We start from the raw sequence: 16598 nt of genomic DNA on the forward strand, positions 1-16598 counted from the left end.
TTTTTTTTTGTTTTGTTTTTTTTTTTAAGGTTTTGATGATTATGAGCATTTTGTGGCTAAAATTACTTATGTCAAGCTGTCATTGTCTCATAAAGTAACAGTGTCTACCATGTTTCTGTCGGTAAGTTTGCAGTTTGTGTCTTATGTTTCATTAAGAAAGGGTGGGGGCGGATAGTCAATATAATATAAACAGTATTTTTCTTTACAGTTCATGTGATCAGAGACACAACAGATCTTCTGTAAAGTCGAATTATTTAGTAATTAAAATAAAGAAATTAGTGGTCCAAATCCAGTACAGGAGCAACACATAATAATAATAATAATAATAATAATAATAATAATGCCTCTGAGGACAGCTTACGGTTATTCATATTACTGTCAATCAACTCAATCAACTTTTTTCTTATATAGCGCCAAATCACAACAAACAGTTGCCCCAAGGCACTCTATATTGTAAGGCAAGGCCATACAATAATTATGAAAAACCCCAACGGTCAAAACGACCCCCTATGAGCAAGCACTTGGCAACAGTGGGAAGGAAAAAACTCCCTTTAACAGGAAGAAACCTCCAGCAGAACCAGGCTCAGGGAGGGGCAGTCTTCTGCTGAGACTGGTTGGGGCTGAGGGAAAAAAACAGGAAAAAGACATGCCGTGAAGGGTGGGCAGAGATCGATCACTAATGATTAAATGCAGAGTGATGCATACGGAGCAAAAAGAGAAAGAAACAGTGCATCATGGGAACCCCCCCACAATCTACGTCTAAAGCAGCATAACCAAGGGATGGTCCAGGGTCACCCGATCCAGCCCTAACTATAAGCCTTAGCGAAAAGGAAAGTTTTAAGCCTAATCTTAAAAGTAGAGAGGGTGTCTGTCTCCCTGATCTGAATTGGGAGCTGGTTCCACAGGAGAGGAGCCTGAAAGCTGAAGGCTCTGCCTCCCATTCTACTCTCTACAAACCCTAGGAACTACAAGTAAGCCCGCAGTCTGAGAACGAAACGCTCTAATGGGGTAATATGGTACTACGAGGTCCCTAAGATAAGATGGGACCTGATTATTCAAAACCTTATAAGTAAGAAGAAGAATTTTAATTCTATTCTAGAATTAACAGGAAGCAATGAAGAGAGGCCCAACACGGGTGAGATATGCTCTCTCCTGCTAGTCCCAGTCAGTACTCTAGCTGCAGCATTCTGAACCAACTGAAGGCTTTTTAGGAACTTTAGGACAACCTGATAATAATGAATTACAATAGTCCAGCCTAGAGGAAATAAATGCATGAATTAGTTTTTCAGCATCACTCTGAGGACAAGACCTTTCTGATTTTAGAGATATTGCGTAAATGCAAAAAGGCAGTCCTACATATTTGTTTAATATGCGCTTTGAATGACATATCCTGATCAAAAATGACTCCAAGATTTCTCACAGTATTACTAGAGATCAGGGAAATGCCATCCAGAGTAACGATCTGGTTAGACACCATGCTTCTAAGATTTGTGGGGCCAAGTACAATAACTTCAGTTTTATCTGAGTTTAAAAGCAGGAAATTAGAGGTCATCCATGTCTTTATGTCTGTAAGACAATCCTGCAGTTTAGCTAATTGGTGTGTATCTTCTGGCTTCATGGATAGATAAGCTGGGTATCATCTGTGTAACAATGAAAATTTAAGCAATACCGTCTAATAATACTGCCTAAGGGAAGCATGTATAAAGTGAATAAAATTGGTCCTAGCACAGAACCTTGTGGAACTCCATAATTAACTTTAGTCTGTGAAGAAGATTCCCCATTTACATGAACAAACTGTAATCTATTAGACAAATATGATTCAAACCACCGCAGCGCAGTGCCTTTAATACCTATGACATGCTCTAATCTCTGTAATAAAATTTTATGGTCAACAGTATCAAAAGCAGCACTGAGGTCCAACAGAACAAGCACAGAGATAAGTCCACTGTCCGAAGCCATAAGAAGATCATTTGTACCTTCACTAATGCTGTTTCTGTACTATGATGAATTCTAAAAACCTGACTGAAACTCTTCAAATAGACCATTCCTCTGCAGGTGATCAGTTAGCTGTTTTACAACTACCCTCTCAAGAATCTTTGAGAGAAAAGGAAGTGTTGAAATTGGCCTATAATTAGCTAAGATAGCTGGGTCAAGTGATGGCTTTTTAAGTAATGGTTTAATTACTGCCACCTTAAAGGCCTGTGGTACATAACCAACTAACAAAGACAGATTGATCATATTTAAGATTGAAGCATTAAATAATGGTAAGACTTCCTTGAGCAGCCTGGCAGGAATGGGGTCCAATAAACATGCCGATGGTTTGGACGAAGCAACCAATGAAAATAACTCAGACAGAACAACCGGAGAGAAAGAGTCTAACCAAATACCGGCATCACTGAAAGCAGCCAAAGATAACGATACATCTTTGGGATGGTTATGAGTAATTTTTTCTCTAATAGTCAAAATTTTGTTAGCAAAGAAAGTCATGAAGTCATTACTAGTTAAAGTTAATGGAATACTCAGCTCAATAGAGCTCTGACCTCTTTGTCAGCCTAGCTACAGTGCTGAAAAGAAACCTGAGGTTATTCTTATTTTCTTCATTAGTGATGAGTAGAAAGATGTCCTAGCTTTACGGAGGGCTTTTTTATAGAGCAACAAACTCTTTTTCCAGGCTAAGTGAAGATCTTCTAAATTAGTGAGACGCCATTTCCTCTCCAACTTACGGGTTATCTGCTTTAAGCTACGAGTTTGTGAGTATACCACGGAGTCAGACACTTCTGATTTAAAGCTCTCTTTTTCAGAGGAGCTACAGCATCCAAAGTTGTCTTCAAAGGGGATGTAAAACTATTGACGAGATACTCTAACTCCCTTACAGAGTTTAGGTAGCTACTCTGCTCTGTGTTGGTATATGACATTAGAGAACATAACGAAGGAATCATATCCTTAAACCTAGTTACAGCGCTTTCTGAAAGACTTCTAGTGTAATGAAACTATTCCCCACTGCAGGGTAGTCCATCAGGGTAAATGTAAATGTTATTAAAAAATGATCAGACAGAAGGGAGTTTTCAGGGAATACTGTTAAGTCTTCTATTTCCATACCATAAGTCAGAACAAGATCTAAGATATGATTAAAGTGGTGGGTGGACTCATTTACTTTTTGAGCAAAGCCGATAGAGTCTAATAATAGATTAAATGCAGTGTTGAGGCTGTCATTCTCAGCATCTGTGTGGATATTAAAATCGCCCACTATAATTATCTTATCTGAGCTAAGCACTAAGTCAGACAAAAGGTCTGAAAATTCACAGAGAAACTCACAGTAACGACCAGGTGGACGATAGATAATAACAAATAAAACTGGTTTTTGGGACTTCCAATTTGGATGGACAAGACTAAGAGACAAGCTTTCAAATGAATTAAAGCTCTGTCTAGGTTTTTGATTAATTAATAAGCTGGATGGAAGATTGCTGCTAACTCCTCCGCCCCGGCCCGTGCTACGAGCATTCTGACAGTTAGTGCGACTCGGGGGTGTTGACTCATTTAAACGAACATATTCATCCTGCTGTAACCAGGTTTCTGTTAGGCAGAATAAATCAATACGTTGAAACAATTATTAATCATTTACCAACAGGGACTTAGAAGAGAGAGACCTAATGTTTAATAGACCACATTTAACTGTTTTAGTCTGTGGTGCAATGAAGGTGCTATATTATTTTTTCTTTTTGAATTTTTTATGCTTAAATAGATTTTTGCTGGTATTGGTAGTCTGGGAGCAGGCACCGTCTCTACGGGGGCTGGGGCAACGAGGGGGATGGCAGGTGGAGAGAAGCTGCAGAGAGGTGTATAAGACCACAGTCTGCCTCCTGGTCCCAACGCTGGACAGTCACAGTTTGGAGGATCCAAGAAAATTGGCCAGATTTCTAGAAATGAGAGCTGCTCCATCTAAAGTGGGATGGATGCCGTCTCTCCTAACAAGACCAGGTTTCCCCAGAAGCTTTGCCAATTATCAATGAAGCCCACCCTCATTTTTTGGACCACCACTCAGACAGCCAGCAATTCAAGGAGAACATGCGGCTAAACATGTCACTCCCGGTCTGATTGGGGAGGGGCCCAGAGAAAACTACAGAGTCCGACATTGTTTTTTGCAAAGTTACACACCGATTTAATGTTAATTTTTAGTGACCTCCGATTGGCGTAACCGAGTTGTCATTACTGCCGACGTGAATTACAATCTTACCAAATTTACGCTTAGCCTTAGCCAGCAATTTCAAATGTCCTTCGATGTCTGCCTGCTCTGGCCCCCGGAAGACAATTGACAATGGTTGCCTGGTGTCGCTAACTTCACATTTCTCAAAACAGAGTCGCCAATAACCAGAGTTTGATCCTCGGCGAGTGTGTCGCCGAGTGGGGAAAAACGGTTAGAGATGTGAACGGGTTGACGGTGTACACGGGGGCTTCTGTTTAGGGCTACGCTTCCTCCTCACAGTCAGCCCAGTCAGCCTGCTTTCCCGACTGCCCGGGATTCTGCCAGGGGGGAACTAGCGGCGGCTAAGCTACCTTGGTCCGCACCGACTACAGGGGCCTGGCTAACTGTAGAATTTTCCACGGTGCGGAGCCGAGTCTCCAATTCGCACCAGCCTGGCCTCCAAAGCTACGAATAAGCTGCACTTATTACAAGTACCGTTACTGCTAAAGGAGCCGAGGAATAACTAAACATTTACACCCAGAGCAGAAAAGTACGGGAGAGACAGGAGAAGCCACCATGCTAAAACCGGCTAAGAGCTAGTAGCTACGCAACCTAGCGGATTCCTAAAAAACACACAAAGTGAATAATGTGTAAATAATTTAAAGTGAGTCAGCAGAAGGAGTGCCCCAATCAAGGCACCAAACAGGCCATGAAGCGCACAGGCAACGCACGACAACGGTGCTAAAATAAAATAAAAATCAACTAAACACGCTGTGGAGCAGCACAGATACGCACGACAACAGTGCTAAAAGAGAAAAAATAAATAAATAAATAAATAAATAAAAAAAAACCGAAAGCGTTAGCAAGCTAGTTAGCTTGCCAACGCTGATGAAAGTTACCTGATAAAAGTGCTGCCGTCGCGAAGTTTTGACCGTTAGTACATCTTCCTTAGGCGTTGGAGCACAGTAAAAAAGTAAAAAAAAGTAAAAAGGTAAAAAGTAAAAAAGTCTTGAAAAAGGACTGTTAATCAAGTCCCAAAGCAGCAGGTAGCAGTCTCTGTGTAAACAGTCCCAACAGAGAGCCAAAATTCTGATGCCAACACGTAAACCAACCAATCACAACCATCACAACTAAATTTTCTTTTGTTTTTGTGTGTCACAATAAGTGAGAAACAAGACACACACAGTAAAGAAGGAAAATTCAACAGGAACAGGAAAAAATCTTTGGCCTCTTAGTGTTTGTCTACTTTGTTAAAATGTACGAAGTTGCATTTAAAACAAACACATAAGACTTGGGGCAGAATTATGGGGAGAGGATGTCACAGTAGTGAGATTGGCAGCTTATATTATTATTATATTATCATCATCATTATTATTTTAGGGTACAAACAATCAGATGGAAAGCATACATTATTTTAGCTCTGTAGGGGAAAGCAGACTGTGCATAAGCAGTTATGCATCTGGTTGGTTGGGACAGACCTTGGTTCTCTTTATTTTTTGTTTCTTTACTTTATCATGTTGTGTTGCCTATTTCTCATTATTGTTTGCTAATTTGTGTTTTTATTTTGCAAATTGCACTATATTGAACACTAAAAAAATGAATTAATAAGATATTTTGTAAAACAAATTTGAGTTCTCAAAAGTGCTAAACAGACAGGCCAGGATTTAGGCTTTTCCCCAAGCCTATTTATTAATGAAGTTAGAGTAAAAGTACATCCTTGTTCTGGTGTGGCCTGTGTGCCGAGGCTGGGCCAAACGTGTAGGGTTTTATGACATGTAATATCTTACTCTAAACTGTGCTTTTCTTTGTGTCATTTCAGGTATCAGCAAGGACAGACCATCCCGCATTGCGCAGTATTACTCCACCAATGCAGAGGCCTCGTCCTGAAAACCGTGGAGGGCTGCGCAATGCCGAAGAAGTAGTTAGGAAGCGAGAGGCAGGTCAATGCAACATACAGACTTTCACCTGTCGTGCAAGCCATTATGGACGGAGAGGAGCCCCTGGGCGCAAGTATTTGCCTTTTGATCTTTCAGTTCCGACGCATGTATGAACTATTTAAACAACAGAAACCATGAGCAAGTCAGCTACTTTTTGTACTACACTGTTTTTTTCCAAAGAATTTAATCTTGGTTTGGGCATCCAGCAACTGATGCCTGTGCCACCTGCACAAACATCGGCTTTCCATGAAGGAACCAAGTTTGACAGATGAAGAGAAACGAACAAAAAATGCGATGTTCATCCTGCATCGGAGACGAGCTCGAGTATTTATGACCAGCTAAATATTGTGGACCCTACTGCACTCACCGTTGCTTTGACATGATGCAAAACATGGCTCTGCCACGAACACCGATCGGGCAGGCATACTATTCAAGGCAGCTCTACCTGTATCTTTTTGGCATGGTGGTACATCATGGTGAAGGCAGTAATCAAAATTGGAATGATGTCCACCTATATGTTTGGATGGAGGATGAAAACAAAAAGGACTCAAACATGATTGCCTCTGCACTGGACGACTGCTTTCAGGTTCAGGTTGAATGGTACTTTGCATCAAAAATCTAAACTCAGGACTGTTCAGTGACTCCTGCTTTGGCCAGAATAAGAATATGAATGTACTGTCCATGCTCTGTGCCTTACGAAAGTCAGCATTTCCTGACATTGAAATTGAATTCACATTCCCCATTCGTGGACATAGTTTTCTGCCGGCTGACAGAGTGTTTGGGCAGATTGAGCAGATGATACGTAAACAGGATACAATCCTGCCACCCCAAAGACTACTATGGCAATATTACGTAAGCATGGTAACTTGCACATCTATGGCACTGATTGGAATGCGCGAGACTATAAATCTGAAACACAAACTTGTTTAAATCACAAAGGTCATTCAAGCTGAGTGACGCCCGGATGCTGTGTATCAGGAATGATCAGATTTGGTTACAAAACTTCCTATTCTGCAGAATATTGCTACCATTCTGTTCTAAAACGTGGAAAGCAATGGAGGAAGTTCAACCCAAAGCCTCTTGAGATGGTGTCTACTGTGAAGGCAGCAAAAAAGACTGACGTTGAAAACCTTCTGTCTGAAATTTGAAGCTCCATCAGATGTCACCGAGTTCTATCACCGAGCTTTGTCTTGTGCAAGTGATAACACTGAGGTTGAACAGTGATCTTCATTCTGACGGAGACTGATAATGAGGAATGAGGAGTTTGTGAAAATTGTTTGTTCTGATGATGATGCACTATGAATTTGGTTCCATTTGTTTGTTCTGATGATGATGCACTATGAATTGTGTGCCGTTTGTTTGTTCTGATGATGATGCACTATGAATTTGTGCCGTTTGTTCTGATGATGATGCACTATGAATTTGTGCCGTTTGTTCTGATGTTGATTCACCATGAATTTGTGCCATTTGTTTGTTCTGATGATGATGCACTATGAATTTATTGCCGTTTGTTTGTTCTGATGTTGATGCACTACGAATTGTGCCGTTTGTCTGATGATGATGACTCTATGAATTTGTGCCATTGGGTTGTTCTGATGATGATGCACTATGAATTTGTGCCGTTTGTTCTGATGATGATGCACTATGAATTTGTGCAGTTTATTTGTTCTGATGATGATGCACTATGAATTTGTGCCGTTGTTTGTTCTGATGTTGATGCACCATGAATTTGTGCCGTTTGTTTTGTTCTGATGATGATGCACTATGAATTTATGCTGTTGTTTGTCCTGATGTTGATGCCTATGAATTTGTGCCGTTTGTTTGTTCTGATAATGATGCACTATGAATTTTTGCAATTTGTTTGTTCTGATGATGATGCACTATGAAATGTGCAATTTGTTTGTTCTTTTCAGTTAGGATGGTGAAGTACTAAGCCACCATAGTTATAGATTTTGTAGAACAAAGCTTTTTATATAAATCAATTTAAAAAGTTAATCTCAGGAAGCTTTGTTGGTTTACTGACAACTGAATGTCTGGGGTGGAGAGGGGATGGGGGCATTTGGGGTTGGGATGTTCCTGTAAGATCAGTTGGATAATATTCAAGCAGTAGCAATATGAAGATTCTGTGTTTTATCATCCATTTTTGCGAGAAGGGTATGTCTCATTTTGTGAAACTTGGATATGTTGCGTTTGCAAAAAAGTGATGAAATTTACATTTTTCTCAAAAATGTTACATTTGCAATATATTTTTGATGCAGTATTTGAAGCACTTATGAAATAAAGTAAAAAAAGATTATATGTGTTTTTTCCTTTGTTATATATGTTTATAGTAAAAAGTCATTTTTTTCACATTTGCTTAAAATGGATATGTCTCGTTTTGCGCTGAAACTCTTCATATTATATATATAAATATATATATATATATATAAAATCACGCAAACCACGACTTTATCACCCTGAAAACAACACCGAACAAAGCCTACCTTATGCTGTGTTTACACATAGGCAGGGACACGTTACAAATGCCATTTTTCTGTCATTTGTAGCACATTCCTGACATTCTTAACGTGACAATGCATCTGAATAGGTTTCTCAACAGTGCGTGTAGGTGGGTGATATTTGTGCAGCATGTTTTTGGCTGCTAAAAAAATCTACCACGAATGTCACGCACCACCCTCATTTCACCTCATGTTGATCAGTGGTGATCCTTAACAGAGCGTGACCAGCATTCGTAGTGGTTCCTGTGATGGTTCTTGGAGCCCATGCTGTCATGCATCATTAAGAATTGTCACAAAAACTGTCAGGTTTTGTCAGGAATTGTAACGCGGTGTCACATTTCACTGCACGCCACTACGAATCACTTCTCCTCACTTGCGCCCAATTAAACCCTAGCGGCACCACATTCAGTTTTATTGCTGCAGTATGCAACAGAGGACAGTGGCGCCAAGTCAGCTAAGTTCGTTCCAATGCTCCTCAGCGCGCTCCTGCAGATGTTCCACCTTCTGTGTGCCTGATGTTCGGGAAGGAAACGAGCCTGTGCCAGAGGAGAGCCGCGTGCAGCCAGACATTTGGCTCTCTCATCTCCTCCGCCGCCTCCTTCTGCGCAACTCAGCAACTGATGGTAGCATGTACATATGGGGGAGGGGTATGGAGACAATTTTCTGATTCCCATGTCACAGACCCGTAATATGCCCTGTATGCGCAATGAGCGCGGTACATTATTTCTGACCGTGCGTAATGGTTCCGATATTCACCAGCAAAAACGGCCATTAATTGTAACGTGTCGGTAACAGGTTGCAACAGTTCCTGAGGACACCTGATGCCTCTGCCTGATGCCTTGTGATCAGCGGCCAAGAATGTAGACTTCGTGGCATTCATGACTGTCATTATGTGTAAACGCAGCACTTCAATACACATTTTGAAACGGGTCCTCTTCAAACATTTATTTTGGGGTAGCCCCATGTTGGGGTAGCCCCCCCAATCCATTGTGTAAGACAAAAAAAAAAAAAATAATTAAATAATCCACGTCACTCAAACATCTGAATTCCTAGTTTTTTTTCAAGAATAAATATATTGAAGTACTGGGAAACTCAGATTAAACAGTCATTAGTTCTCATGGACCCTTGTGGTGCTGACATTATGAAAAATAATTATTAACAAGAGCAATCTGCGATTCAGACATCCGCCAAGGGTTGATGACAACTCAAAATAAAATGTGATTCACAGTGTGACCAAGACTTCACCTGGATCCGGATTCCACAACACAATGCAATAATTGCATACTGTTGCAATCTGATATTTAATTCCCAAATGGTATAAACCATGAGTTTTCCATGGCCTAATATCTATCTGTGGTGCAAATTTGGTGGGAATCCATAAAGTAGTTTTGACGTAATCCTTCAAAGCCTATACGAAGTGAAATCTTGATGCAGAATCCGGCTCCGGATCACCTTCAAAATTTTATGGAGTCTTCTATGGTCTAATATCTAACTGTGGTGAAAATTTAGCAAAAATTTGTGCAGTAGTTTTGATGTAATCCTCATAACGGACAGACAGGCAAATAAATAAATGCTGATGATTTTATTATGTTCTTGGCAGAGGCAATAAATAAAAATGAAATATTAAAAACCCTTCAAAAAGTACTGTACATCCACCACATAAATCCATGTTTAAACATGATTAAATCTGGCTTGTTTGTTTTGTTTGATTAAAATCATTTAGATAATGATAATTATTAAATTCAACTCACATCCAAACACTTAGTTCTACACCTGAAAATAGAAATTAGACAAATTAAAGCTCAAGCTCTTCCTTCTTAATTCTTACTGTTGGATAGGACTGGGTATTTTATTGACTAGTTAATACCGTAGTGAATCACCTCATTCTGTGACCACAAGAGTTAAACAGATGTGATTTGTCTGTTTTGTCAAGAGGATTAAAAAACAAAAACTGGCACACAACAGCCAAGTTAAAAAATGGGTCAAAGTCTCTGTGATGTATTGTAGTTTGAATCATTTTACATCTCTGGAATAACCACTGAATGTCTGTAGATGCAAAAGACAAAATACACCTGCAGAGGTGCCGTTTTGCTTCATCTATGGCTCAGTTCTTCAGTATGTGAGGTGGAGGTGATGGAGCATGCCCTACCTATACTTCATGCCCGTCTTCATGCTTTGCTCACTGGAGGAAGGCACGCTCTGAACAGAGAGTTGTCCAAGACTGCGAGCCACAATTGCCACTGCTCTGAACTTGCTGCGAGTCCCCGTGCCGGGGCTGTTGACATTCTGTCGATTCAGCCGGTCCTCTGTGTTGCGGCTCACCCCTGCGCGATGGTCTGTGCACACTAAAGACACCTGCATTCTGCTGGCCTTCAAACACAACTGCAAATGGTCCAATGAATCACCCTACGTGTAAATCTGGGAAGATACTCCAAGCAACAGGAAAGCTTTGCTGGAGAGTGAAAAACAGTTTGGGGGGGGGGTCACTGCATAGCCAAAATGTTCAGCAAAAAGAGGAGGACAAGCAGTGTTATTGTAGTGTTTGCATAAGATATGCAAAACTGTGAAGGAGAGCTGACAGAACCCTTTTAAAGGAAGTCCAAGGACGAGCACAACATTACAGCATCTCTGCTTCAGCTGATATCTCGTGGAAATGATCTGCAATCACCGGAGAAAGCGGAAATGAAAATGCAGGTTCAGTACAAAAGCAGGGTGAAATCTTTCAAAAATCAAGGTCCAAAAGAAAGCAGAGGTTCTATGAATTTTCCTTTGCAAGATTTTCCTTGATTAATCCTGTTGTACTCCTTTCCCTTATAGAGAGGCTCAAAGGCAGATTCTGAGTCTGTAAAGCAATTTCCTGTAAAGCTGAGCTGAGTGATAACACTTCTTGCTGCCTAACGTTTTAAGAGTGGAAACACATAGATCCACACAAAGAGATGGAGCGTGACACACAGATCCAGGAGCTTTGCATCGCCCTTTTCTAAATCCACTCTGACAGTTCCGCTCGCTGCTGAATATTCTGAATCACTGCATGTTAGTAAAAGGATAACCTCTTATTCTACTCACGGCTCTGACCGCTGCCTGATTAAACTTACATCTGTGCGCCTTGCACTCAGCATAAAGCAGTGAGGTGCACACGGGCTAGAGATGGGAGGAGAGAGAGCGAGGGGATGTGGTGGGAGGGAATAAGAAGAGACTCTATGAGAAAGGCATGGAAATCTGTGTTTTCTTAAGCTTGCATAAGAGAGGACAGCGCATTTGTTTGTACTCCTTTCTTTATTCTGCTGCCCCAGAAAAAATAATTTATTTATTAAAAATAATTTAATACAGTTTATTTGTCAAAAGAAATGAATAAAGATGAAAGCTTACTGGCGAGAACTCTGCAACCGCCTATGGCCACAGAGGGGGTGGACTCTCGTGTTGTTCAACTGTCCATAAAATATTCATTATGTAACTTTATCTATGACAAATATGAAGCAGGAGTGCCGGACATAAACTGAGATGCTCTTTCTGTCCATACAGCTTTACTGCCTGATCCCATGCTGTAATAAGGCTAATCATAAGAAGAAATGATTTAATCAATGTTGCAAATTAATTCAAGCAAAAACAAACAAACAAACAAACAAAAAACAAATAGCCCCATAATAAAAAAATTGCAAGACAGAATTCAGTTACTGTATAGCATCTGGTATAATTGGTTTATTAGAAACTGATCTGAGGGACAATAATATTGTGAAATGAACAGAGCAGGAGCAGTGTGAACAACAAATATAATGGCTGGAGACTGAAAGTAACACCACCGTAACTGGAGTCAATGCAACATTGGATGCAAATTGTAGAGGCAGTAGATGAGACACACTCCAGTAACATAATACAATGCTGAAGCTTATCTGAGTGGACCAGCTTGTGTGCCGTGGAGATATTAAAAGAGATGCCACCAGGAATGTATGGACATGTATGGTAAAGCAGTGAATGAAGTGACCTCCATCAAAGGATTCCAGCAAACCAGCTGTTGCCAGTGACAGCCCAATTCTCAGAATGACCACTTTTGGTCTCCTCAATGTAGATAGTGCATTTAGGGGGGAAAGGAGGCTAAATTCAAGGGAAATCAATTTGAATTTTCTGCTGTGCGCACATTGAAAAGGCAAGCTCCAGAAGACTTTGCTGAAGATAAAGCATAGTCAAATACAGCATACCAGTACACACATTTCATAATTGATGTATGTTTGCACGCTAACCTCATTACATGAAATGAAAGCAACAAGAAGAAATGACTAAGGTTTTTGTCAGCTTCACAAGGTCATATGTTACACTTTGAAGGTGACAGGAAAAGGTTTTGGGGCTCAATTTCTTACCCTCTGTACAATTTGTTGACACATTTAAAGGACATGTCTCACATTTTTTAATGTCCCAGTTAGTAAGATGACATAAAAGTACTCATGATTGTAAACCCCTGTCACACAGCCAGAATCACGCAGAGCAGCAACGGACTTATGAAATGGCGCAAATCCGAAAGGTGTCGGATTTCAGTTCCAAAACTTTCTGACAGCCATCGGAAGTCGACACACTTGGTCAAAATCTGCCGGCGGCCCCGAGTGTGAAGTACATGTCATAATTCTCCGGGTGCGGACGAGATGGGACACTTATTTGACTGTGGTCCATGAGCAGTCTGAGTATCATCAGATCGGAGATGACACGCTTCAACCCGAAACTCTTACCTTTTTCAGAGTGTCGGATTTTGGAGCCTAAAGTGTGGTGATGTGCTGTTTGTGTGGATGCTGGTTTACTGAAGCTGTGGACATGGACGTGGGACATCTGACACTGATTTTAACAGACTGCCTGGACAGAGAGATGGATTTGCTACATTGGAAAAGTCAGAATAAATTATTTCCAGGAGTTAATGGATGTTATTTAACGTGCCACGATGGTGAGAGAGGCGAAGCTGGAGCCGGTGATCGCACGTGTGAACTTCTTTGTTCGTGTGGAGTTTACATTTGGAAAACAATATAACATGGTGAGTGTGGCATGTTCAGGATTTTGCCACCTTTGTGTTTTGTGGCAGGCTTTTTTTTTTTTTTTTTTTTTTTGCTTTGAGGAGCAAAAAAAAAAAATAGTGTGACCCAGCATTTCCACTGTGCTGTACTTTGGGTCAGATGTATTTAAGAAAGCACAATTTCTCAAAACCCAGAATCTGTCTTTTCAAAAAACAGATTACTGACAGACAGATAATGGGGATGCATGCGCAGCCACAACAAGGACACTCAGAAAAATAGCCCTCATAGCTGAGCAACACAAAGGGCTCAAAGCTTCATCTTAAAGTTTGTCACTTTTACGTGGCGATGATTTCCCATTGCCATCAGAACCATGTGATGACTGATTTGTTGTGATTACTACAATAAATAAGTCCATTGGTGACTTACTGTATAAATGTGCACTTTTACTGACTGGAGTGCAATGCAAAGTACAATAACCAATATCAGCATACACCCAACAGACTGGTCATTCATCACCTAAAAGAATCAATAGAAAAGCCTCTTGTCCACATATTTTTCTCTCTAGCACTTTGTCCAGATGACTCTCCTGATACAAGCTGCTCTCCTGCATTGCATTGATATTTAGTCACATAGCAGTCTAATGAAAATTACAGAGCATCACATAAATCAATGTCTTGTAATTAATGAACCAGGAAGCAAAGAAGCTTTCCAAAATATACACCAGACCAAGCAACAACTGTACCCAATTTAGCAACACTGCATCTCACACTATGAATAATCTCACACTATGAATAACTCACAGCAGGCACATCTGCCATGTTTGTTGAGGCTGTTGTGATACAGTTCATTTTATCTGACATCTAGAATATGACAAACCACAGAAAGATGAGATGAACATAAATGACAATCATAAAAATATGTGACAACTGATCACTGAACTGAAAATGGCAATGTTTTCAGGCAGCAATGGGCTACATATACATCAACCTGTATCACAGAGGCTTAGTGGTTAGCACTGGTCCGTCGCAGCAAGAAGGTGGTGGGATCAATTCCCGGCCTTTCTGTGTGGAGTTTGCATGTTCCCCCTGTGTCTGCGTGGGTTTCCTCCCACAATCAAAACATGCTTATTTAGGGCCTGCTCCTTTCTCTACTCCTAACCAAGACGCAGTCTACATCTGGATTTGGTCCCCAGGCGCTGGACTGTGGCTGTGCACTGCTCCTAGTGGTTGGATTGTGTCTGACTATAATTAGCATGGGTTAAATGCAGAGAACAAATTTCGTTGTATGTATATATTTACAATGACAATAAAGGCTCTATTCTATTCTATTCTATTTTACAATATTCCATGGTATTTTTTGTGACAACAGAAATAAGGACATGAAAACCAGTCAATGCTATCTTTCTGGAAATGTCACATCAGCATACAGTCTTGAGGGCCTTGCACACATAAACACAGATTTAAAAAACTAAAACTTAACCATCAAAGAGTAAAGAGTACCAATCAAGTAAGCTTAAAGAAAAAACCAGCATAAATTTTATCCACTAGACACGTCACCAACTATATTTTTAAACATCGCAGGATGACAAATTCTTATCATGGGAAGAAATTCTGCTGGCATACATGACACAATATGTCAGATTAGTATTCATGTTCGTACACCATGCGGTCAGTCATAAAGAACACTGAGGTAAAAATAAGAACCTGATCTTTCCATAACCTGCAGCCCTTTGGAGGTGGGAGGAAGCCGGAGCATCCGGAGGGAATCCACGCAAACATGGGAGAAAGTGTAAACTCAACACAGAAAGGTCCAGGCTGGAAGCAATCCCACAACCTTCTTGATGTGAGGCAAATAGCACTAACCACAAAGCCAGGGTTCAGAATGTGCTTATTATGATATATGACCGGTTTGCTGGGGGGGGGAAGATAAGGTTAAATCTTACCCGTGTGAACCGCCTTGAGGCAGCACTGTTGCGATTTGGTGTTATACAAATAAAATAAACTGAATTGACTGAGTATGTGCTTCATCTAATTCATAACGGTTCTCAAGTATGAAGGGAAAATAACTGAAAACAAAATCAGTTTTCCATCGTTCGTGGTAGATGCAGTAGCTGGTTGCTCAATAGCTGTGCTGAACCATTCTCAGTGTAAAGAAAAGAAATCCATGTTCTCCCACACAACATATTGTCAATGTCCTCCATTTTACATGGCCTTCGCTTCCTTGCTTTGATTGTCTTATTTGTGGTTAACCCAAAAAAAAAAGAAAAATAAATAAATAAATTAAAAAAGTACTAAACCACGATAATCTCTCTCATCATTCTGAGTGAATACTGAGCACTAACGAGCCCATGCATTTTATTCAATATAAGTGGGTGGAAGAAAACAGAAGCTGAAGGTATAAAAAAGTCTACCGGTCTGCCTCCAAGTACATTTCACCAGCAGTACTCTTTTTCAGGAGTACACAAAGAAGTAAAGCAAAACTTGAACAGAACACTCAGCAACTTGTCCAACACCTGCAAAATAAAAAAGAAAGCATGTAATAATGAACTGCAAGGTTTTTGGCTGTGTATTTCAGTGTAATGGTCGTCACAGTGTCACTTGTGAAGTTGATGCTGTGATTAGAGCTGTACACTGTCCTTCAACTACATAACGGCTGCTCTGATTCAGCCTGTGACAGCTGAGCTGCTATGAACTAAAGGCAGATCAACATCACTGATCTCTCAATCTAGTCTATAGATTTTATAGTACACGATTTCCTACAGAATACAGTAGTTATTTATAATTTTGTGTTGTGTCTGGATTTGGTGCACTCAATGACAATTTGAAAGCTGGCATGTACAGTGGGGAAAATAAATATTTGACCCCCTGTCAGTTTTGCAGGTTTTCCCACCTACAAAGAATGGAGAGGTCTGTATTTTTTATCGTAGGTACACTTCAACTGTGAGAGACAGAATCTAAAAAAAAAAAAAAAAAATCCAGAAAATCAA

At 40.4% G+C, this 16598-nt stretch overlaps 1 protein-coding gene across 5 annotated transcripts in view; it reads right to left on the reverse strand.

Annotated features, from left to right (window-relative positions):
- The window catches only part of kcnab2a (potassium voltage-gated channel, shaker-related subfamily, beta member 2 a), a 269685-nt gene that overhangs the window by 86969 nt on the left and 166118 nt on the right, over nucleotides 1-16598 (reverse strand). The window contains exon 1 of one of the 5 annotated variants that reach the window (XM_034166217.1): nucleotides 10768-11081. The exons of the other annotated variants lie outside the window; for them this stretch is intronic. Within the exon in view, the coding sequence (XP_034022108.1) occupies nucleotides 10768-10979 (212 nt within the window). The 5' untranslated portion in view covers nucleotides 10980-11081. Of the gene's footprint in view, nucleotides 1-10767; nucleotides 11082-16598 lie in introns of those variants that run through there. 5 annotated transcript variants of the gene reach the window in all.

The sequence above is a fragment of the Thalassophryne amazonica genome, chromosome 3 (genome assembly GCF_902500255.1).
Source record: "Thalassophryne amazonica chromosome 3, fThaAma1.1, whole genome shotgun sequence".
NCBI classification, from domain to species: Eukaryota; Metazoa; Chordata; class Actinopteri; order Batrachoidiformes; family Batrachoididae; genus Thalassophryne; species Thalassophryne amazonica.